Genomic DNA, 25,635 nt, shown 5'->3' on the forward strand with positions numbered 1-25,635 from the left:
GTTTCTAGCAGGCATGTCAGGTCAGGAGGGGCACCAGTAATTCCACAGCAGCAGGTTTCCAGAGCTCAAGATGACAGTCAAACAGCTGGTTTCTGGAAGTTCCTGTCCCAGATTGCTGAGAGGGAAGAGGAGATGCTCCCAGATGGAGATGGGTGGAATAGACACTAGGGACTGTCACTCAGGGGGGTGACAGCGAACTGGCATGCATCTGCAGCAATTCATTAACAGCAGCAGGAAGGGCAGTGGGGAGGGGAAACTGGACAAAAAAGGGGGAGGGAGGAAAGGATGTGATCTTAACGTTTTCAAAACTGAGTTCCTGGGTATGAGATGATCTGAGTGGGGAGATGGAGAATCTCTATGGGAGGAAGAGGAAGAAGAGATTAATGCGAAGGGAAAAGTAAACAAAAAGAGTCCCACTGACAAGAAATGAGACCACAGACCTATTTTGGTGGTGATAATCTTTATATGGCTCTCAGGAACCACCATGATGAACGAGGCCTGGATAGACAAGATCAGACCGATGGTCCCTCTAGCCCAGTATCCTGTCTCCAGCAGCGGCCTGCACCAGCTGGTTCAGAGGAACTTACAAATAACCACCCAAGAGTAGATGTGGCATAATCTGTCCCTCCATTAAGGTCTGATCCTAACCCTGAAGAGTCAGAGATTGGTTTAAACCCTGAACCAGGAGGTTTTATATGCCTTATGAGCTTTTTTTTAAAAAAATATTAACTTTTATACCTCCGGATACACTTACTAGCCATAGAAAGGTCCCTTCCCTGCTTGAATGTTGCTAAATTCTTGGCCTCAGTGACACAAGTGGGAGGGTAGACTAGATGGATTTGCCAGTCATCATTATTTACAATATGGAGAACAAGAGAAAAAATATGCCAGCAAAGACCCACTGAAGATTTAGTTGTCAATCTCTTGAAAGCAGTGGTTCTCAGCCCACAGCCTGTGGGCCGCATGTGGCCCAGCTGTGTGCTAAAAAAATTTTTTTTGAAAATTTGCTGTTCTGGGCTGGCAGGGGGCGGGGCTGGCTGAGAGGGAGACACTGTCTTGCAGCCTGCACCAACACTTCTGAGTGCCAGAGGGCAGGAGAGTGGGTAGGTTGGGGGGCACTGGGAATTAGGGGTTTGCCGGGGTTCTGTAGCACCCATGAGTTTTAGGTAGGGCTCTGCTCCTGGCCCCCCTTTGTGGGTCCTGGATACTGGCCCATTCCAGATGCTCTGCTCCTGGCCCAGCGCTGGGAGTCCCAGCTGCCCATCCACACCCCGCATGGCGGCACTCAAATCCGGGTCCGGCTGCTGCCTGGTCCCAGGGTCTGGCTGCCAGACCTACACCCAGGGCTCTGTTCCTGGCCCCTCTCTGGGTGGGTGTGCTGAGCATAGGGGATTTTGGGCACGGTGTTTTGAAGGGGAGTTGGGGGGTGCTGTGGTTTTCAACCTGTGGCCTACAATGATGAACAGGTTGAAAACCACTGCTCTAAAACATCTTGAAAGTTAGTTTCTTTGTACAGTACACATGCCACTTTTGTACTTCAACTTTTGAGGGATATATACTGGGGGGGGGGGAGAGAAGAGGGGGCACACTGGATTATTCTCCATCCCAAATGAGCAGCTGCTTCAGGAAGACAAAATGTTTTGCATACTTTAAATGTTTCCCTTACGAAAATTGGCAAGGACAGGCTCTGTAAATTATTTAGCAATAAAATCACTAACTAGGAACAGTCGAGCTTTGGACTGGGGATTTCATTAACATCCAAAGTGCTCTTTGAATTCCTAGCAAAACTACCATAAACGAGCGTCCAAGGGCGATGTGACAGCTTGTGATATCCTGCCAATGCAATGTTACAGTTTCTCAAGGGCGTGAATTTAGCTCCTAAATTCCAGCATTTGGGATCATTCAAGAGAACACAAGTAGCAGTCATCCATATCCAAACATGCTGCAATCAAAGCTGTCATCTGGAAGTTGATCCCTGGGTATGGGCCACAGGGAAAAACAGCTTGTTTCTAGTGAATTTTCCCACACTACGGTTACTGAAGAATTTCCAGCAAAGAGAGGCTAGATACATTGAGAAGAACCGATTTAGTCATCAGCCATTTTGAAAATGCACAAATATATTTAAAAGGTCGTCAAATATTTTAGGGCCAAACTTAGACCAGATAATATATTTTAGAATGTCTTGGGTGAATTTAAGGCCTGACCCAACATCCAGTGAAGCCAGTGAAGTTTCTCCCATTTACTTCAATAGGCATTGAGCACTCAGTAACGAGAGGGACTTTGAGCTGGTTTACACACAAACTTGCACCTATTTAATTCACTAAATTGGTTTTCTAAAGGTTGATTTGTTACCAAATTCAGCTAAATCGGTGGTTCTCAAACTTTTGTATTGGTGACCCCTTTCACACAGCAAGCTTTTGTGTGTGACCCCCACCCCCCTTATAAATTAAAAAACACTGTTATATTGAACACTATTTTAAATGCAGGAGGCAAAGCGAGGGCTTGGGGGTGGAGGCTGATAGCTCACGAGCCCCTGGGGAGTCATAACCCCCAGCTTGAGAACCCCTGAGCTAAACCAACCTCAGCCACTTCCATTCCAAAATGAGTATCCACACACAGACAGGCAACTGAAACAGCCAACGTATCAGTTTGAATTCACACTTTTTAAAGGTTAGCACAAGCTTATGTGGAGACTAGCCAGACCTACCATACATGGGATGGAGTCAGCATAATACAGGCGGGGGCTGTGCAAGTTTCCTCCCAAACAGCTCCGCTAGGGAACTTTACGCAGAACTACAACAGCCATTGTTATTCCAGAGGTTGTTCCCCGACCGGCTCTCTCCCACACTGAAAATCCTACAATCAGCTTTTCCATCACAAATAACCACCAAGGACGGAAACACAGTGGAGAAAATACCTTTAAAATACAGACCTTTTCCCCGGTAACAACTATGATGCAATTTCTTTTATTTTTGCAACAGCTGGTAATTATATGAGGTACTTAGTACAAGAGCTATTAGTTATTCCTTGGAAAATGATTGATTAGAGCACGCAAAACAAACCCAGGAGAACCAGATCTCATTACAACAGATGCGGTTCTCTAAGCCACATATTATTTCTCTTGTACCACAGAGAAATAGGTCTCCAAACTTTGGCATTTCTGTGGCAGACCCAGAGGGTTTTCAGTTGGGGAAAATAGCTTTAATTCACAGCTAAAATTAGAGATGGGCTCTGTGACAATGCGTTGCCCTTTTAAGAGGAGGAAAAGCTGGGGAAAAGGTATAAAATAAGAGTCAGCAGAGTGAAGTCAATCTGGGCCAGTGTTTGGTGAAGGAAAGACCAGAGGTCACCTGTAGGCCATGGAACCCAGGCCTGGAGGTACCTATGGGTTGTGTCTGCTTTTTGTTTCTTTTTCTCTCTTTTGCATGTGCTTCTTTCCCTCATTGTTTGATTTGGCCTTGTATCCCAGGGGCCTGACTCTCCACCCCATTACACCAGTTTAATGCAGGTGAAACATCATTGAAGTTAGCAAGCTACACCAGCTTAAAACTGGGGTAATGGAGGGGAGAACAGGCTCCTTGAACTCTGTAATTCCTGGCCTTGTGCCTCAGCGGCTGTATTTAGAGCTGGGACCCCAAACCTGCAGAGTTAGGTGTGATTCACTTGGTGGGGGGGTGGTTGTTGGTTTGACCCCAATTGCAAAACTTGGGGGAATATAAATAGAGGACAGGACACTGATTCAAAGAGATCAGGATCGTTTGATAAACGGTGCACAGCAAACAGTATGTATTTTAATATGGCTAAACAAACACTTTTACATCTAGAACATAAGAACAGCCATCCTCGGTCAGACCAGTGGTCCATCTTGCCCAGTATCCTGTCTTCTGACAGTGGCCAATGCCAGGGGTCTCAGAGGCAATGAACAGAACAGGTCATCATCAAGTGATCCATTCCCTGTCACCCATTCCCAGCTTCTGACAAACAGAGGCTAGGGACACCATCCCTGCCCATCCTGGCTAATAGCCATTGAGGGACCTATTCTCCATGAATTTATCTAGCTCTTTTTTTAACCCTGTTATAGTCTTGGTTTTCACAACATCCTCTGGCAAAGAGTTCCACAGGTTGACAACAGTGGAACAAGATAGTAGGCCACACTTACAGGATGGGGGATTCTATACTGGGAAGCAGCAACTCTGAAAAAAGATTTGGGATAATCAGCTGACCAAGAGCTCCCAGTGCAATGCTGTGGCCAAAAGAGCTAATCTCATCCTTGAATGCACACACAGGGCAATCTCGAGTAGGAGTAGAAAGTTATTTTACCCCTGTATTTGGTACTGGTGCAATACTGTGTCCAGTTCTGGAGTCCAAAATTTATGAAGGATGTTGATAAACTGGAGAGGATTGAGAGAAGAGCCATAAGAATGATTAAAGGATTAGAAAACATGCGACAGACGCAAAGAGCTCAATCTATTTATCTTAACAAAGAGAAAGGTAAGGGTGACTTGAATACAACCTATATGTACCTACACTGGGAACCAATATTTAATAATAGGCTCTTTAATCTAGCAGAGAAAAGTATAACACTATCCAATGGCTGGAAGCTGAAGCGAGACACATTCAGAATGGAAATAAGGTGTCGAATTTTGACAGTGAGCGTAATTAACCAGTAGAATAATTGACCAAGGGTCATGGTGGATTCTCCATCGTTGGCACTTTTATTATTAAGATTGAGTGTTTTTTCTAAAAGATCTGCTGTAGGAATGATTCTAGGGAAGTTCTATGACCTGTGTTATGCAGGAGGTCAGTCTAGATGATCCTAATGGTCCTTTCTGGCCAAGAATCCCTGATATATACAAGCCCTGAGTGTCTGGAGAGGTTAGTTTTCCCCTCTGTTCAACGCTCCTTTTGTATTTCAATAAAACTCTATGTTAACATGATCTAGCCGCCGTCAGTGCTTCTTTCCTCACTAAAGATTTTCACTTACTACAGATCAGTCAGTGCTGTGTCAGGCAGGCCACGGACAGAATAAATTGAACTTTTAATAAATCACAGTCGGGCCAGGATTCATTGATCAAAATGATACAAACTGTTAAATGGTTTCAGTTATTTTTCCAAAGCATTTTTCCATTGCACTTACCAGAAGCAACACACATCTGTAATTGGTTCCTGTTGCATTATAACTGGAATCAGAGGCTAACAGATCATACAGAACAGCGTGATTTTATTTGCATGAAGCACATTATAAGAAGAACTAGGCTTTAGAAAGAGGGATTTTTCCCCTTTAAAATTGGTGAAGTTGAGGAGTTCTCCCAAACCAAACTGAGAAGATCACTTATGCCTCTATTTCCCTGTTTATCCTTATGCACATGGCCCAGTAACCCAAAATTAGGCTCCTAAAATTTCTATATGGGCACTTAAATGACCTGATTTTAAAAAAAGTACTGAGCACCCAACAGCTGCCAGTGATCTCCATGGGAGACGCTGGGGGCTTGGGACTTTTGAAAAGCAATCCAATTATTTAGACGCCTAAATTTAAATTGGTTAGTTTCTAAGGTGCCACAAGTACTCCTGTTCTTTTTAAGCACATGAGATACACCATTCACCACATGTGATTAAAATTAGGCCTATACCTTAGTGAATCTGGGTCCAAAAGTGTATTGAAATCGGACCTACTTACTCCATTTATGCTGGCTATTGAAGTGGTGCATCACTACTTCTGTTTAAAGGTTGACCTTTCCACACCCTCTAAAACCAGTATGATTAGCTGGATTCCTTTGAAATTTGGTGTGCCACAAGGCAGGGATAATGATCTAAATTTGGCGTATTTGAGGCAGGGGTTGCAGAGATATAAGCCCTAAAACAATAGCCATTTTTCAAAAAGTTTCTAGGTTTTGGGGGGGGTGGGGAGGGCGGAGGGGTTGTGTAGTGCTAGAGATCAAACTATTGATGTGATATGGGTTCAAATGGTCTCAGTCTGTCAAGTTTTACCCATTATGGAGCATGATACCCACTAAATCTTTGGGGGACCCAAGCTGAGAACAGTATTTAAGAAAATACACATTTGTACAGTGTGCATGGGCCACTACAGAAAAACTGGCTAGAGGGTTTCCATTCCCTTCATCTTATGTGCTTAAGTCTTGACTCTTGTAAGTGCTCTAAAATCCGAACAGTTATGCAGAATGCTTTGCAATTTGGGGCCATTTGCTACAGGGTAGCTTTAGAGATCCGAATTTGGGGCCATTTGCCCAATGGGTTCCTGTGTCACAAGCTCCGCAAACAAATTTCCCTTCCGCAGCCTTGTACAGTTAAACTCCGATCCTAATGGCTGCATGAATCACAGACCTCGTTGAGTTTCATGGCTGTGAACAACTCACCCTTCAATTAACGTAACTGAGGATACGTTAATCACACGTCCCCACCTAAAACAAAAGAGTTTTAGATGAGTGGTTAGAAAATTTGTGAGTCACAGGCAAAAATTGTATTTTGGAGGGAACGTAATAAACGTATTGTTGGGGAAAAAAATTAGACATATGAATGCCTCCGGAGAAACAGAGAGAAGGACATTAGGGGGCCGTGGAGGGGAAGAGAGAGAGGGGGGTTTGGGGTTGCAGTGAGTTCAGTTTTACCCAAGACAGTGCATGGCACCCCCTCTAAATCCATGTTTTGCACCCTACAATCCGTGTGAGCAAAAGGAAGAGCTGCATTTGTACCTTCGGAATCTAGAAAGCATGATTTCAGTGCAGAATTAGGGCTTCTGATTTTAGGCTTTAACTGATAAACACCAATAAAACACCCCCAAGAGCAGAAAAAAAAATCAAATTGGGGTTTAGTCAAACAATGAAAAACATCAGAAATGGTTACTGAGATTCTGTTGACTTCACCCCATTCCCAGTGCACTTTGTTTACATAGGCGATGTCCCTGCTCCTTGCCTTGTATCTAATTGCTTATCAACTATGGGGGTGTGATTTCTAAAGGTGTAGCACATTAACGGATCCGTGAAGACTCGGCTGATAAGCACTAAAGGTTTCCTAAGGTGCTTTAACATAGTACTGTTTCAAACAGTACTACGTTAAAACTCACCAGGGACAAACGTACTAAATGCTAAACCAGGGAGTCAGTCACACACACAAGACATTTTTACACATATAATCCAAATTAAAATAGATCCCATTTAGACAAGAATTTTGGGAAACATCTAAAAAAAGGTTTCAGAGTAACAGCCGTGTTAGTCTGTATTTGCAAAAAGAAAAGGAGGACTTGTGGCACCTTAGAGACTAACCAATTTATTTGAGCATAAGCTTTCGTGAGCTACAGCAGTATGCATCCGATGAAGTGAGCTGTAGCTCACGAAAGCTCATGCTCAAATAAATTGGTTAGTCTCTAAGGTGCCACAAGTCCTCCTTTTCTTTTTACCTAAAAAAACAAACAAAATCTTCTCAAAGCAAAGGAAAAGCTCCCCTCCCCTGCAAAACCCCTGATTGTGGGACATTTACATAGGATTTTTTTTAGCTCCTGAAAATTAATAACCCCTCAAACCAGAAGTCCTATATGTCTGTTATATAATTAGCCAGGCACTGGGGTTATTACAAAGGGTAGTGTTAGTAGTGAGCTCGGATGACAGCAGTCTAAGTATTTATTATCTGCATGTGCTCCAAGTAGAGCGAGTGTGGTCAGAGCCAGGCATCGCTCTACTGACTTGTGCAGGCTTTAGTTTGCTCTGTTTGGCAGAGATGTGTTTGTGAGATGTGTGGATTACTTTGAGGTGTGCGACAGCTGAGATTGTGACACGAGGAGATCTGTGTGTTGCACCTTCATGTGTGTGTTTGGAAAGGGAAGAGGTCCCTGGGTACGTTCAGAATGTAGTATGCATCATTTCTACTGAGTATTGTGTAGGTTGTGTCAGTAACAGGGCATCAGGCTTTTATTATAAAGGGTACTGTCAGCAGTGATGTGAAATATGAGATGATCTTAACGCTTTAACGATGGTTAATTGAAAGAGTAGGCTGTGATGATACCCTGTGAATAAGTGTAACGGAGTTATAAAAGGCTGTGAAATTGCTCTCAAATTATATGAATGTGGTATTCTTTTGGGGGAGTTGGCTAAGTGTGTGGGTGTATGCCAGGCTCTGGTACCTCCAGAATCTCAGTAAGAAGGGTCAGCATGAGCATGTGCATATTGAGGCATTGCCTTTTCTTATTGCCCTTTCTTTTTGCTTAAATAGGGTAGAGGGAAGGTGGACTGGAAACCATTTTTTTTCTTTTTGTCCTTTAATGGTGTTAGATTGGATTCTGTGGGTGAAAGTGAATGGGTTGTAAAAGGAAGTAAAGAGCTTGTACTTTAGTCAACATTGTAATACTGTTGCAAAAAAACGACATCATTCTGGGATGTATTAGCTGAAGCATTGTAAGCAAGCCACGAGAAGTAATTCTTCCGCTCTACTCCGCACTGATTAGGCCTCAACTGGAGTACTGTGTCCAGTTCTGGGCCCCACACTTCAGGATACATGGACAAATTAAAGAAAGTCCAGAGAAGAACAACAAAAATGATTAAGTGTCTAGAAAACACGATCTATGAGGGAAGATTGAAAAAAATGGGTTTGTTTAGTCTGCAGAAGAGAAAACAGAGGGGACAGGATAACAGTTTTCAAGTACATAAAAGACTGTTGCAAGGAGGAGAGCGAAGAATTGTTTTTCTTAAACTCTGAGGATAGGACAAGAAGCAATGAGCTTAAATTGCAGCAAGGGAGGTTTAGGTTGAACATTAGGAAAAACTTCCTGTCAGGGTAGTAAAGCACTGGAATAAATTGCCTAGGGAAGTTGTGGAATCTCCATCATTGGAGATTTTTAAGAGCAGGTTAGACAAACACCTGTCAGGAATGGTCTAGATAATACTTAGTCCTGCCATGAGTGCAGGGGACTGGACTGGATGACCTCTCAAGGTCCCTTCCAGTCCTATGATTCCAACAATTATGGGTTGGCAGCATAAAGGTATCTATGTTAACAGGGTGTATTGGAGCATTGCTGAAAGAGGGCAGAGTTAAGGTTACATCGGCAACCTTAATTCTGCATTTCCTGGTTTTCATAATTTTGCGTTTTCCTCAACTCAGCATTCTGCATGGGAATGGCACAACGCCAAGCAACCTTAACTCTGCATTAATGTAGGGTTTTTTTTTAAACCTTGAAATACAAAGAGTTAATTCAGTCAGGTTGGGCAGTTAAACTAGTTAGGTCAATTGCATTCCCTGGCTTCACAAATACTATAAATAAATAAATAAATAGCCAGCTCTTATATAGCACTTTCATCAGTAGAGCTCAGAGTGCTTTACAAGGAACGTAGCATCATTTTACAGATGGGGAAGCTGAGGCACAGAGAGGTGAACTGACTTGCCCAAGGTCACCCAGGAAACCAGTGGCAGAGCTGACAACAGAATCCAGGTCTTCCAAGAGTTCCAGTCCAGTGCTCAGTGGAAACACTGCCTCTTCTCTAACAAGCACACTGTGGTTGTGTTTGGGTTGCTAACAGAGCTGGTGGGGAAAAAAAGGGGGGGGGGAGAGGAAATCCTGAAAATGCTGATTATTTTTCCATCAAAATTTTGAAATTCATTCAGCCAGCTCTAATTTGTAGTACTGAAGAATAAAGTTTGAAAACCAAAAACCCCTTCAAAAACTGTCTTTGTTCATATGTTTTAACTCAGATTGAATACAAAACGTTACTCAAACAGATGGTAGGATTTTTTAAAATTAAAATTTTCTTTGACACATGCAGGCTTTGTGTAACACTCTCTGCTAAGCGGGAGCCAGAAATAATGCTGATTGACTTCCGCAACAAATGAAAACCAAGCAATAGATCAAATTTCACCAGGCCAGTTCACTCCAGAAGAAGTTGGGGATTTTCTGAAATTCAGGCCACTTAATTTAAGCCACCTAAACATGGGGGAGTTTGGTGACCAAATTTGAAATAACTGATCTATAGTTTTCTTAGACCACATTACTGGTTGTGTGTTTCATAATGGAATCTCACACAGACAATGAAATGAACTCTACAGATAAGGTATAAAACTCTTTATGGCGTCAAGCAATTTGCTATCGTACGGAACATTTTGTTTATGGGCGATTAGGAATACACAGCCTAATTGATCATGTCAAAGATGCTGATGAAGACATGCCTCCATTCCTGCTGGAGTTGTTTGTTTAAATGTTCTCAACTGGCTGAGAAAGAAATCACGTTCACAAAAAGAAAGCAGAGGCAGTGAAGCGGACAATACCCTTGGAAAAAAAAGGTCTATGAAGTGCTAAATAAGAGATGTGATGGGTCAGTTTATAGGGTTACTATTTTGTCATGACCACATTACACAGAGCCACAAGTACGCTCTGCTAGTTTCTCCTAGACAAGTGGCAATAAACTTTTTATAGCATCCCACATCATCATGTATTCAGTTTATGCCATATATATATCCAATTACACAATGTGTTAATTCACGTCCTCTGTTCTGCTTTAGCCTCACATGGTTCTCTCCCCCCCCCCCCCCGCACCCATTTAAAAAGAGGGGGAAGCTAGTATCATGGCTAACTGGAAGTCAAGAGATCCAGGTTATAATCCCCAGACTTCTTGTGTGATCGTAAGGAAATTATTTACTAACCTCTCTGAGCTTCCATTTCCCATCTGTAAAATGGGGTAATAAGGGTTAGTGACCTGTCAGGGTTGTGGCGAGGCTTAATTAATGTTTGCAAAGCACACTGAGGCTTGGTCTACACTACAAAGTCAGTTGCAATGTTATTGTAGCCTTGTTGATATGAGGGTGTGGGAGATATCTTTTATGTTGGACCAATAATAGCTATTATCTCACACACTTTGTCTCGCTACAAAATTAGGTCATTCAGCTACATCGCTCAAGGCTGAGAAAAATTTCACACCCTGTGCAATGTAGTTAGGCCAACCTAAACCGATCCCATTAGGTCAATGAGCTGGCTACCACCTCTGGATGGAAGAACCCCTTCCATCGCTGTAGCGTCTACAGCTTGGCGCTGCAGCTGTGCTGCTGTAGCATTTCTAGTGTAGACAGACCCCTGAGGTCATCCATTGGAAAGCACAATATGTTTATTTAGACTAATCAAAATGCTCCTAAAACATTAAGTGCAAACTTTTTGGCCAGCCCCTCAATATCTAACAGTCCTACCTGTGTGCCTAATCCAAATACACCCAAAAATCTTGGAGAAGTTTGTCCACTTTGCATTTGAGCCATTTCCAGTTTTGATGCAAAACCCATAAATCTGCCAAGATTGGCTTGAACCAGGGTGCAGTGTGATTTTAGAAGGAAACTCAAAATCACGCCGTTTTCACATGGTTTCAAGTTCATGAACAGACACAGTTGATCTGATAGCTTTCATGACCACTTCTGTGACATAAATAAGTCAAAAGACAAACACGGATATAAGCTGCACTGGGTACACAGACATTCCAATAAAGACCTACAAGAGAGACCAAGTTAACAAGACTTGGATTAGTCTGCTAGGGGCAAAGGTTATAGCTCTTGCAGAAGAGGTTTGACAAGCTAGTTCTGGGGAACAGCCTGGGGTATTTCTGAGAGAGTGAGAGAGAGAAACAATCAGAGATCATTAAAAAGAAAAACAAACAAGGACACCTTTTCTGGAACTAGAGCAAGGAGATGCACAATCGTGTTTTCTACGAGATTATAAAATATCCACTCTTAGCAGCAGTTTGGTAAACAGGTGTGGAAGGGCGAATGAGCCCCTGGATGGCTGTCAGAGCGCAATTTGCTTTTTGGCCGTTTACAGAAACCACAGAGCAGTACAGAGGGTCTGTACCTCAGTTGTATAGAGGGAGAAGAACTCTCTCTAATATGGGGAAATTGCTGGGACAGAATATCAATTAGTAAAGATGAGAACAATGAATTTTGGTGATGGGAGTGAAGGGTTAAATAGAAGGTAATTCTTATTAATTACTGTATATGTATTGTGGTATCACCTAGAGACTCTTATCAGGGCCTGGGAGTCTCATTGTATTAGGTAGATACAAACCATCGGTCATACTTATATGGCCCCCACCACTGCAGTATCTGAGTGTTTTCAAATCTTAAATATATTTATCTTCCGACTAAGGCCATGTCTATACGTACCGCGCTGCAGGAGCGCAGCTGGACCCATACATGTCGGGTGAAGACACTCTTCCATCAGCATAAAAAGCCACCTCTGCGAGCAACAGAAGCTGTGTCAGCAGGAGAGCTTCTCCCGCTCTGCTGTGTACACGAGCGCTTACGTTGGTGTAACTTATGTCACTCAGGGGGGTGGAATAGTCACACCCCTGAGCGACATATATGTTGCTGACATAGGCTATGTCTACACTACAGCCGAAGTGACTTGCCCAGGGTCACACAAGGAATCTATCTGTGGCAGAGCAGGGAAACTGGATCTCCCACAGCCTATGGGACACCCTAACCACTGGACCAACCTTCCTCTCTACAAACGCATAATGAAACATAGCGCCCTTCGTCCACAGTGTCCTAATCAACACAAGAAACATTGTCAGAGGGAGGAGGGGGATTTAAAGCCAAAGAGGGTTTGGAAAAGTTTATCATCACTTATTACAGTGATGAGTGCCTGGCTCAAGGGTCAGCTCTTCAAGGTGAATAAGCAAATTTATTGCCATGTGAACTAAGCCTTGGCTGGATCAAGAGAGCAAGCAGGAATTTTAAAAGACAAGGATAGAAATGTTTTATGCGTGGGTATAGACAAAATGGATCAGAGTAACTGGTGCCAACAGTAAAAAGAAAAGGAGTACTCGTGGCACCTTAGAGACTAACCAATTTATTTGAGCATAAGCTTTCGTGAGCTACAGGTCACTTCATCGGATGCATACCGTGGAAAGTGTAGAAGATCTTTTTATACACACAAAGCATGAAGAAATGGGTGTTTACCACTACAAAAGGTTCTCTCCCCCCACCCCACTCTCCTGCCGGTAATAGCTTATCTAAAGTGATCAGTCTCCTTACAATGTGTATGATAATCAAGGTGGGCCATTTCCAGCACAAATCCAGTGTTTAACAAGAACGTCAGCCCGCAACTAAAACCTCTCCAACGCATTATTAAGGATCTACAACCTATCCTGAAGGATGACCCAACACTCTCACAAATCTTGGGAGACAGGCCAGTCCTTGCCTACAGACAGCCCCCCAACCTGAAGCAAATACTCACCAGCAACCACATACCACACAACAGAACCACTAACCCAGGAACCTATCCTTGCAACAAAGCCCGTTGCCAACTGTGCCCACATATCTATTCAGGGGACACCATCACAGGGCCTAATAACATCAGCCACACTATCAGAGGCTCGTTCACCTGCACAGTGGCATGGGGATGCTAAAAAAGACAACACTATTTTGGCTGAAGCAGCAAGCACAGCTTGGATGGAAGACAAAGACAATAATGGCTGTTTTACTGTCATACGGGACACCTCCTTTCCCCCCCCTTCCCCCCTCGCAGCTCAGAAAAGCAGGTGCAAGAAACATTTTCATAGATTAAAGAGAGGCTTATAAGGAGGCTTGAACATTGGCTATGGGGGATTTTATCACTCAGTGGATTTGAACGTGATTTCAGAATTAATGCATGAGTACTTTATTGTGTTGTTTATACAAATAGGGAAGATGAGAAGACAGACAGAATGGGCTGAGGCCATTCTAGGCTTACGATAGTGCTGAGAAAAATCAAATACATAAGTTGGGGAGTGTCAAGCAACCTTTAGCCACATTAAACACATTGTTTTGCTTTAATAATCAGTACCACTGCTTGGAAAGGTTCACTGGCCTGAAAGCATTTTCCCTGGTCCCCCTGGCCTGCTTCTGGAATTGTAAAATCACACCATTCTGATTACTATATTGCTTTCATCCCCACTCCTACTTCAGTCCTGAGCCAATTTTAAGTAGGCAGTTTCTCACAAACTACTTGTATAAAAGCAGAATGCCTTTCCCAGCTGAAAGCTGAGGTTTCAAGTGCGGTCAATAAAATGGTCTAGTTAGTTTCGTTTTTGCTTCTAGTCAATTGCTCGACAACCTTACTTTCAGGTTCTGGTGACCTAGCAAATTGCTGCAGGGGAAAGAAAATAAAAAAAATGTTTCCTTTATAATGAAAAGAAATATCATGGAAATATTTGGATCTAGTCTTCGTAATTTTTTAAAATAAAGTCTAAATGAGAGTCCTTTTAAAAATTAAAGATAAACCTGAAGTATTCCACATAAAAGCAAAAACACAGGCTGAGTTGCAAAGGAAAGTCTCTGAAGCAAACAGAGTGCAAGGCTTTTAGGCAGTGGAACAGAGCTGGTGGAAAGATGGAAGGAGGAAATCACTGCAGAATCCACGGACAGTGGGGCTTAAACTTAAATGGGCAGCTATGCTGGGCCAGAAATTTCTACAGAGGAAATTGACCTTTGAGAACCACTGAACAGCCAGAATATTTGCGTTGGTTAAAGACTTGGGAAGAGCCAGAACCATACGAATTATCTTCTTGCCTGGCTTGCCCATCTCTAACTGACACAGGCTAATAGAGAGAAGACATTGACCAATGCTAATAATAAGCGTTCTAAGATTGTAACTAAATTCATGTTGCAGGGCATGGGGAAAGGGGAAATGGAGATTTAATCTGTTCAGGAATTTCACACAGATTGCTTATTAAAAAGCAGAGTAACTAAGATCCTAACCCTGCAATGTACCATGTGCCCTCAATGCCCATTGACTTCAGTATCTCAGAGGATCAAGCACTACTATATAAAGATGGTGAAGGAGGAGCAGCATGATGTTTAAAAATCCCTTGAATATAGGAGGGAGGTGCATTATTGGCGAAAATAAGAATCTACAAATGTCCAGTAAATGTTAGGGGGTTCACATGGGAACATAAATTGATCTAGTACCTCTTACCAAACTAACTAGGATTAATGGTCAAGGTCTCTAAAGCCTAAGCAGCAGGTGTCATGTTCCCATTGACTTTCAGTGAGATCTTCAAGGATCCCTTCTGAAGCAGAGTGCTCTAGAGAGGTGCCTCACTCCAGATTCAGACACCTGAATAAGTGGCCTGATTCTCAGAACTTGAGAGCCAAATCTAAGCAGCAACCCTTCCTTTTAGGGTTTTTAATAATATAAAGCTTCTAATATTTCTGTTCAAAACACTGTCTGCTCTTGTTTCAAGTTCCAAAAAGACTCAATACTACAGATACCATGTCAAACTGCCCATAATATCACAGACAACACTTGGAGTAATGTAATAAGCCATAGCACTAAAGTTGTAACGAACAGGGCTCCCCTACTGGTTGGTCTCAAGATTGCTCACCTGTATGTCACATGGCCTATACAGCTAACAACCAGTACGAATTCTGCTGCAGTTCAAGCAGTAAGATTCTCGCGCTTTTAGATCAGGAAGATCTAGGTTTTATCCCCATTATTTCCAAAAGAGAAAGTTGTCAAACACGGTAACAGCCAAGAAGTCAGATCTATGGGCAACTATGTTACGTATGTGTGTGTGTGTGTCCTTTGATTTCAGGAGCTTAAACCATTCTACAAATCTAGGGTACAGGGAGTTTTCAGAAATTATATTCGCAGAGTGCGCATGTGTATATATTTATATAGAGATATGCACCCTTGCAGATGCAGTGTAGATTACTACAACTACAGCAGTACACCTAGATAACGCACACACATCATCACACTATCACAGGAGTTAACAGTGCCAGTCATCATGAAGCAGCTGAACAGTGTACAAATCCTACACTCACACTCAAGTTAACTCACACTGCCCGGTTCCTGTGTTTTACCAACTTGCTGCATCTGCTTTTTTTAAAAAACAGGATGATGTGTACGCTGTTCGGCCAGTCAGATTCGTGTTTTCGCTACCCATTCCCAGCCTTCTAAGTTGAAACAGAAATTGGCAAGTTCCTTATGCGGTGGGACAGAGTCCACCACAGACTGTTTCATAATGACTGTACTTTGGAATAAGGGGGCGTGAGGACAGGGAAGAGGAGAATATGGGAGATAGGGAAGGAAAACTGGGAATATTGCAAAGACTCAAAATTATTTTCCACTCAAAATAAAGGTCCAGAGCAATGAAGCTCCACCCTTTACATCAGCTGAGGAACTGGCCCAAGTTCCTTAGGGGCACTTTATGCCAAGATTTTCCATCTGATCCACAGGCTCATCTGCCTTTGAATGAGAGCGCACCTCATACACAATTCAGGCAGCCTGGATACAATTCCTCACCTGCATCTTCCTATAGTCCCACACCTGAATTACTCACAAGCACCATACAATTCAAACAGAGGGTCAACTTGTAAACTTCCAGCCTGCTCGCAAGCAGTTTATAACCTTAAACTTCTCTTCTCAGGTTTCTGTAATGACCTGAGATGGGCTAACTATACACAAATCAACCTAACACCACATGTATCTTCTCAGCACTGTAATTTCCCTTTCTGCGTTGGTGGAGGTGCTCAGTTTGAAAAATGCAGCAATCTTTCAACCTGAGAGTATAAAAGCTACAAAGAAGCCAGTTATTTTTAACCCATTTGCTGTGCAACTCGGCAGTATCAGAGGGGGAGTTACAAATAGTCTTAAACAGTTCAGAGAAAAAAAACCCTAATGCACATTAAATGAAACTGCAACCAGCCTCATCAGAAGCAAAGACAGGGAGTAAGATTACCCAAGGCAAAGAATGCACAACTGCCTCTCCACTGCTTTAACGCCAGGCACGCCGCAAACTGTATCTTACAATCCCATCACCGTACAGTGATCACTACAGTTTTGAAACTAGCAACAGGACAGTCATATTTCATACATACTTGAAGACTTTTTTTTGGGCTGCTGCTCCTGGAATCAGCTTCCCAGACTGAGCACTCACCTTTCTTTTAATATTGCAGTGACCAACAAGAGGTATTGCTTCTGGCCTTTCTATTCATGATCCTCAGTGAATACTCAAACAGTTAAAACAACCGCTCTGCGAGTTAACCACTCATTCGCAAGTTTTGAAAGCAAGAACTTTCCCACACAGCTCCCTTTGAACATCTGCAGCCCAAAACATGCTTGCGTTTAACAGACAGCATTGCTGTATTTTTTTTCCTCCTCCCACAGACACAGAGCTTTTCCCCAGCAGCAAAGGAATGAAGGAACAGCAACTAACCAGAATTCTGAAGGACTGTTTGTTTCAATGAACAACCAGCTTGGAAAAAAAATCACTGGGCGTGTAATGACCCAAACAACAGGCAGGGCCTGAAAGGAGGACTCAATCAGCATTTTCCCATAAACGCACACACAAGTGTTGTTCCAAACTCTCCTAACCCGCGTCTAAGGCAGTGCGGTTCCGCTGGGACAGACATACCTGGCTTGGTCTCCTCGCTGTCCGATTTCATGTTGGGAGATTTTTTGGCTGCCCTGCGAATGGCTGGAGATTGCATTCTGTCACTCTCACTCTCCTTCCCCCTGACTCCTCCCCAGCAGGGCAGGAAGTGCAATGTTCTCTACCTGTGCGGCTTGGAATTTGACCCCTTGGCAGGTTGCTGACTGTGCTCCCATGTCGTCACTGGCAGGGGGGTGTGGTTTTCCACCCCGGGGAGGTTTCTAGGCAGAGAATGAAGGTGCACAGAACAGTGAGGTCAGAATTCGTGGCTTTTAAAAGCTCTTTGGGCACCATCTCTCTCTGCCTCCCCCTCACTCCTGATTTCTGAGCTAATTCTGGTCACCACAACTGACTGGGTCAACTTTTTGCTGAGTCCTATAGATGACCTTGTCGGTGACATTTTGCAGAAAACAGGAGGGAGAGAATTTAGCACTAGCTGCCTTATATTGGGAAGGGGTGGGGGGGAAGGATTCTTCCCTTTCCAACTTGTTCTTCGAAGAAAATAAGTCCATATAATCAAAATCTGTCATACTCTGCAACTTGTGTGATTAATGAACTCTATTAGGTTACTTTTATGAATAACACTGGAAGATCAATAACTCGGCAGGCAGCATGGTCCAGTGGATAGGTCACTTTACATAAGCTATTACCAGCAGAAGAGTGGGGTGGGGTGAGAGAAAACCTTTTGTAAGTGATAATCACCCATATTTTCATGGTTTGTGTGTATAAAAACATCTTCTGTATTTTCCACAGTATGCATCCGATGAAATGAGCTGTAGCTCACGAAAGCTTATGCTCAAATAAATTGGTTAGTCTCTAAGGTGCCACAAGTCCTCCTTTTCTTTTTGCGAATACAGACTAACACGGCTGTTACTCTGAAACCTGTCACTAAACTAGGTGACACAAGCTGTATTCCCAGCTCTGCCTCTGACCTGCTGTGTGACATTGGGCAAGTCATGTCCCCTTTCTGTGCCTCAGTTTCCCCCACTCTTTGTCTGTCTTGTCTATTGAAACTGTATGCTCTTTGGGGGTAGACACTGCCCTGATTGGGGTCTTTAGGCATCAAAAGTGCCTAGGTGACTTAGGCTCCTAACTCCAATTCTCAAAAAAGTGACATAGGCAATTTACCATCAACTTTCAATAAGGCTGAGGCTCCTGTGTGCCTAAGAACTTGTCTACATAGGGGCACCCAGTAAAAGTAACCCAAATTAAGTAAGGGTGTGAATTTAAAGTGTCACATTATGTGTGTGTGCACTGAACACTCTTCTTCAGAATTAAAGTGAGCTTAATTTAATTGATCTTAATTCACTTCATGAATTAAGTTAAATCAAATTAAGGTCTCTTTAATTCTGAAGAAGAGTGTCCACGAAAAGGTTTTACGCAATTTACAAGGTTGATTCAGATTCATTTTTGTGAGTGTCCCCATGGAGACAATCCCTTTCCCTATGGCAGTGCAAATAGCAAGGAAGGGTAGCAGCAGCAGGTTGCCTATACACTATTCTCCAAGGTCCTACCTATACAATAACTGTGTCTACACTAGCCCTTTCTCTACCATATTATTGCCAACAGTGCAGCTCCATTGCTAATAACAATGATGAGGAAACAAACACAGGGAGGTTAGCTTCAGCCGTGTCACACTGTCTTGTACACGGGATGACTCAGGGTCGTGAAAATGGACTATGCAGCCTTGTGGGTGACTGGCTTGACTCCAGTTTGGTAGCGACTGAAAGCTGTTACCAGCTACTGGCTTTTTGATAGTAGATTTTCACAGACCAGTTGCAAGTGGATAAATAGCCACAACACAAACCCACTCCTTACCACTGGCAACTATCTCAGAATGGAGGTCAAGAACGGAATGGGTCATGGAGCCTGAACTCCCCCTGGAAATGGGGTCTCCAGGACAGGTTTGGCACTTTAGAAAGTGAAGATGGCAAGGGAGTGAAGGGGAACAAATACAACAGCAACAGGGTAAGAGAGGGAAATGGAGAGGTGTCTTTATAATATAACGGGAAGGTAAAAATACGTTGTAGGCTGAAGAGGCCGTATATAAATGGGAAGAGGTCAAAGGGAACAGGCACAAGTTGTTACATTTTCTGCCATGATTTGGGTTTGTTTTTTTTTAAATCATTTAGGATGTTTTACAGCTCCTGCCCTCAAAACCAGGCCCTATTTGTAATTTATTTGCCATGTCCAACAGGTGGAGAAGGCAGACAACACTTGGGGTGCATGGATTTATGTCTGTCTCTTTATTGCGCTTTGTAATGGCAAAAGTGGAGCAATAAATACTGATTGATTGGATGGGTTAGGACCCCGGAGGGGCAAACACATTCCAGCTGCTGAGATGAGGTCATAGGACCCTGTTCCACACTATTGTCCTGCTAGCTGCTCAAGGCTGGTCTGTGATTGGCCAAGACAAGGTCACCGACATTTTTTGGGTCTAGCTCACAACAGCGCAGACTTCTTACAAAATAGCTCGTCTGGTTTATTTCCATTCTTCCCCACTCCCACAGGGCCAGCTTTAGGCAGAGGCAACAAGAGGCAGCTAACTAGGGTGCAGCTCCCCAGTGGGCGCTGGGACACTGCTGAGGTCACTCTCCTCGAGGCAAGCGGAGTCCAGAGTAGAAAGGCCACACGGAGCCAAACTTTCAGCCCCAAGGAGCTTACACAATAGCCTCATAAACCCAAATAACCGCGGTATATTGCCTTCTCGCAGCCCCTTCCAACTGCCAATGATAGTGAACGAAGCCTCACAGCCTGCACGGCAGTAAGTATATGGGGAAACTGAGGCACAGCAATGTGAATCGACTTGTCCAAGGTCACAGAGTGAACAGCAATGCCAAGAACATAACCCAGATCTCCCGAGTCCCCCGTCCCATGTGCCTTAACCACAAGCCAGGCTCCCCCATTGCAATGAATGCAACAAGCTAGCGTGGGATGAAACCAAGGGTCAAAATCTTTTCTTCTCACAGTCAGGACAGGTGGCATATAACCAGGAGTGGTTATCACTGACATCTCCCTTCTGAGAGTCTCCTGCAGATGTGTCTCTCTATACCTCAGTCACATCTGCCCCAGAATCTGAGCCATGCACATCACAAATCTTTTAACTAAACAGCAAGAGCAGTTCCCAAAATCAGTGTCACATGCATCTCATTCCTGCTTCTCCTGCTTGGAGTGCACCATCTCCCTTTCACTGTCCACCAGCTCCATGCAGATACTTGCAGGGGCACTGGTTGGCAAGATGATGTCATTCAAAGCGGGCATCAGCCTTTCCCCCCATGACAGCCTATAGCGTATCGTCAGCAACAGTCCAACATCCAGCAGGGTAGATAAAAGAAAAGGAGGACTTAGGTTCATAGATATTTAGGTCAGAAGGGACCACTATGATCATCTAGTCTGATCTCCTACACAACGCAGGCCACAGAATTTCACCCACCACTCCTGCAAAAAACCTCACACCTATATCTGTGCTATTGAAGTCCTCAAATTGTAGTTTGAAGACCTCAAGGAGCAGAGAATCTTCCAGCAAGTGACCCGTGCCCCATGCTACAGAGGAATGCAAAAAAGCTCCAGGGCCTCTTCCATTCTGCCCTGGAGGAAAATTCCTTCCCGACCCCAAATATGGCGATCAGCTAAACCCTGAGCATATGGGCAAGATTCATCAGCCAGATACTACAGAAAATTCTTTCCTGGGTAACTCGGATCCCACCCCATCTAATATCCCATCACAGGCCATTGGGCCTATTTACCATGAATATTTAATTACCAAAACCATGTTATCCCATCATACCAGCTCCTCCATAAACTTACTGAGTTTAATCTTAAAGCCAGATAGATCTTTTGCCCCCACTGCTTCCCTTGGAAGGCTATTCCAAAACTTCACTCCTCTGATGTGGCACCTTAGAGACTAACAAATTTATTTAAGCATAAGCTTTCATGAGCTACAGCTCACTTCATTGGATGCATTCAGTGGAAAAATTCACCTTTGGGTTTGTCACCTCACAGTCCTGTCTCATATCTGCCCCACAGGAGCACTGTAGGCATACTTCACGCTGCCCTCCTGGAAGCTTTTTGCAGTCGGTTGTAAGGCCTCTCTCCCCTGTTGTGAATTTACAATCAGGAGGAGCTCTAGGACACTGGTAGATGCATCCCACACTGTCCCTTTGCAGCAGCTGGAGTATTTCCATCGAGCCAGCCAGGCAGCAGAGCTGGGCCACAAAGTTCAGATTCAGAACCAACTACCTCTAATGCCCAGAATCATTTGGATCTGTGATTTTGGTTCAGACCCCTCTACTAGCCACATGTGCTTTCTGACACAAAATAGGCAGTCTAGCCAGCACCCACAGACAGGGGATCCATTATGTACGGGGTTTGCCTGTGACTCAAGACTAACATTCCTAGGCCTCCGTGCTGCACGCTGACTTCTCACATTTTTGCAGCAGCTGTGCATGTGAGCTCATTTTGCTCTTTGTAAATAAGGCTGTAATCCCATGCAGGGCCACCCGTATTTCCCTGGCTCACTGTGGTTATGAACCAGTTACTGACTATAAAGGAAGAGGGGAGAGAGAGAAAATAAAAAAAACCTAAATGTCTCCACATTACGGTTTGAAATCTAGGCTGTGGAATTACTGCCTTCCCAGGCGAGGCCCCGCTCTCTTCTTGTTATGACTCGGGTCAGACAATGACCTGTCGCCCTGACCCGATGCTGACATGAAAGAAGGCAAAAGGGTGACTGGTGACAGCTATGGGAGAAGGTCAATTGGCAGTTTCCATTTGAAACATCCTCTTTCCCAGGGGCTGAGAGAGAATTTGGTCATTTTAATCTGCTCTAGACTGGAGAGATGGATTTTCTAAAATGGGAAGAGGAAAAAAACAACAACCTTGAAGGGTTTGTTGTTTTCTCCTCTTTTAAATTATTGCTACTTTAGAGGTATCCAAAAGGTTGTTTTGATCATATTCTGGTATGGTTTAATTTTTGTTGGTTTACTGTTTAATTATCTATCTATCTGTGGTACTAACATGGCCTCCCTCACAATAGTTTCTGAACATCTCATGACCTGTAATGTATTTATCCTCACCCCACCCATGTGAGCAGGACAGATCTATTATACCCAATGTACAGATGGGGAACTGAGGCACTCAGAGGCTAATGGACCTGCCCAATGTCCCACAGGAAGCCTATGGCAGAGCAGGGATTGCGATAAGTGAATTCCCAGCCATGGGAATACAAGACACTAAAGGCTTGATCCTGAGAGGTGCTGGACAGCTGCGACTCTGATGGGAAGTTGTGGGCACTCAGAAGAACTGCATGGAAGATGAAAGTTCTCTTTCGTGAAGGATTTCGAGATTTCAAAACCTGGCTTCATTTGGAATCGGAGGGAAAACTGAAAGTTTTGAAATTCTCCATGAAGGAAAATTCAGAATTGTTTGTGTATTTGGGGTCAACTGAACGTTACCTTTCGAGAAAAAGTCAAAATTGAAATGAAATGTTTAGGTTAAAAAAATAATGGTCTTACATTTGCAGATACAATACAGAACAAATAAAACGTTTTAAATGAAAAGTCATTTCAAAATGAATATGGAACAAAATGTTTCCGTTTAACATCTAAATGACCTGTTTGGACAGTCACCACACTCCCAGCCTTTATTCCCAAAAAAGGGAATTTCGGTGAAATTGGCCTGATTTCACGAAGTATTTTGATATCCCCAGAACAGCATGTTCCAACGGAATATGGTTCCATCAAAGTTTCTCCAACCAGCCTGCCTTGACCCTACCATTGTAATAGTAACAGGAGCGTCACTGTATTTGCAGTGTTTTCCAACAACGCAATGTTCTTTGCCAGCATCACAGCTGCTCTCTGGAAACAGATGCAACTTTGGGGATTAAAGACGAACCTGGAAAAATACTGTAGAATTTTGAACGGCGTTGCTCTGTGTCCTCATAAAACTGTTTGGAAGTGGGTTTTGTTTCTGTTGCCTATTTTAATAGGGGCCAGCTCCTACCATCTGCCTTTCTTGTGCTGTCTTGGCTGGTGAGTGGTGTTTGGCTTGGCACTGCCAGCCTGGATGTTGGCACACAACTGGCCAACGCTTGACATCACTCACTGTTGCTGATGCCAAATGCCAGCCTGGAAAAGAGTCTAAGCTCCCCCAAAGGACTGCTAGCATCCGGCCTTTAACCCTTTCAGGTATTCCATGGGAAAAGGCAGCATGTTTTCTACAGTTGTGTCCCCCGCCCGGCTTTTCTGGTTGCCTTGATGGTGACAATGCAGCAGGTATTCCATTTGGCCACATCCTGCGCACAGAAGGATCACACCCCTTGGGCAGCAAACCTTTTCCTCTGTCTCTCTCCTTCCTCTCCTCCAGTCAGACCCAGTCACTGGTGAAGCTCTGCCTCCATCTTCTCTTCACTCCTGCAAGACCTCACCCTCAATCTCGGATTCTCTCCACTCTTGCTTTCTTTCTCTCCTCTTCCCCTCCTGCTCTGCCACCCCCCATGCCTCACTTTCCCCATCTCTCCATATGTATTAGAACAGAGGAATCACTGTTTCATCCTCCCTCAAATCCTGTTCATCTTTCACCTGTTATTCTCTTTCCTAATGTTTCTAGCCCCTTCTGTTTAATGCTCCTTCCACTTACTCCTGCTGATGCTTCACTTCCGCCGTCCTCCCACTCATTTCTTACTGATTCTTCCCCTCAGTTACCCTCCTCACATTCTCTGTTGATCCTCCACATCACCTCTTCTCCTCAGTCCCTGATGCTCTTCCATCTCCCCTCCCCGTTCAGTCCCTAATCAAGTTATACCTTCTCTTCAGTCCTTGCTGGTGGCTCCGCCTCTTCCCACAGTCCCAGTGATACTCCATCTCTTTGCTCCCAAAAGGCCTGGGTGATGCTCTGCCTCTTCCCGCGCATCCCAAAAGACACGGCCTGTTCTCTCCCCACTAGATTCACTGGCCGGCCAAAGGTTTCGACAGCACTTGCCTCAGATTTCTACAGGACAGTTGCTAGTGTACGTCAGAAAAGTTAATGCTTTGAAACAGAAAGAAAAAGTAGAAACAAGCACCGAGACAGCAGACCTGCCACATACTTCTACATCCTCAGGATATCTCTGTAAATGGAGCTTGTCCAGTTGTTAGTCAGGTATTTGAACTACCCCAGCTGCCCTCTGAAAACAGCAGGATGCAGTGTCTGATTTCCTGTCAACCAGGTAGGGAGTAATGCTACCTGAACAGAGGAGCTGTCCTTCTAAGAAGAACGGTCCCACAATGCATGTGCTGATCAGCTGCTCAGAGTTACCACCTTTAGCCTTAGGTACCTCACATACCCTCAAGGCAAACCTGCTAATGCAGAGACACTTGCCGGCAGGATGGCTAGCAGGACATTCACTTCATAAATCATCTCTACCTGCCAGTAATACTAGTGAGCAACTGCAAGTGGGTTAGGAACCTGAAAATCTTTGATCCTGGTACATATCCCTCGCCAACATGTTACCTCCCATCTCCGATTGTTTGCATAACCCTTCTAGTGATGCACTGTGTTCTAGGGCGTCATCTGCAGAGTCAAATCGCCAGGCAGTTCTTCATGCAGGGTTACCTTGGCTTTCCAACAGCCAAGGCCATCTGCACCGGAGCACCAGCAGCTAAGATCAGGTCCCCACCTCCACACAGCAGTTAACCCGATCCAGACTAAACAGGGAGTGCTGAAGCCCACACCAACAGGAGAGCTTGGTTACACTGATAATGCCACTCACTTCTACGGATTTGCACCACCGTAACGGAGATCAGAACCTGGCCCATGGAGTTAGTGAGCCACACAGGACTTGCCTGGACTTTAAGACAGTGGTGGAAGAAAACACCCCAAACACCCCAGCAAAGCAGGACTAGCCATCTCAGAGCTAATGCATGCCACTCGCCAGTGTTTTCTGTAAGAGGTAGTAATGCTTAGCTCCCTATAACAGGGTTCTGATATGTTGCCTGCTGGAATCTGTTCAGAACACCCTAATAAAACACCTATTTCTTGCCTCGTTAACTACAGGTTCGCAGGATAATGTAATAACATTGTGCTTTTATGCACATGGGTCTTCATCCAAGGATTGTAAAGCACTTTGCAAAGGTTCATTTACTGAGCAGGTATCGTCACAATCATATATACTGGACAGTTGAAAAAAAACCTAGGCACGGAGAGAAAGATGGGAGACAGTCTTGCCCAATACCATACAACATCCGGAGTCCGAGCTCCCAGCCCC

The 25,635-nt window shown here is 44.0% G+C and overlaps 1 protein-coding gene across 9 annotated transcripts in view; it reads right to left on the minus strand.

Moving 5' to 3' along the window:
• The window catches only part of KAZN (kazrin, periplakin interacting protein), a 712,848-nt gene that overhangs the window by 152,694 nt on the left and 534,519 nt on the right, over positions 1–25,635 (minus strand). Inside the window, exon 1 of one of the 9 annotated variants that reach the window (XM_073317166.1) lies at positions 17,376–17,530. The exons of 7 other annotated variants lie outside the window; for them this stretch is intronic. In XM_073317166.1, coding sequence (XP_073173267.1) covers positions 17,376–17,451 — 76 coding nt within the window. In that variant the 5' untranslated portion in view covers positions 17,452–17,530. Of the gene's footprint in view, positions 1–2,707; positions 2,807–17,375; positions 17,531–25,635 lie in introns of those variants that run through there. One more of the 9 variants, XM_073317167.1, reaches the window with a different exon arrangement.

Source organism: Lepidochelys kempii, chromosome 18 (genome assembly GCF_965140265.1).
Source record: "Lepidochelys kempii isolate rLepKem1 chromosome 18, rLepKem1.hap2, whole genome shotgun sequence".
Taxonomy (NCBI): domain Eukaryota; kingdom Metazoa; phylum Chordata; order Testudines; family Cheloniidae; genus Lepidochelys; species Lepidochelys kempii.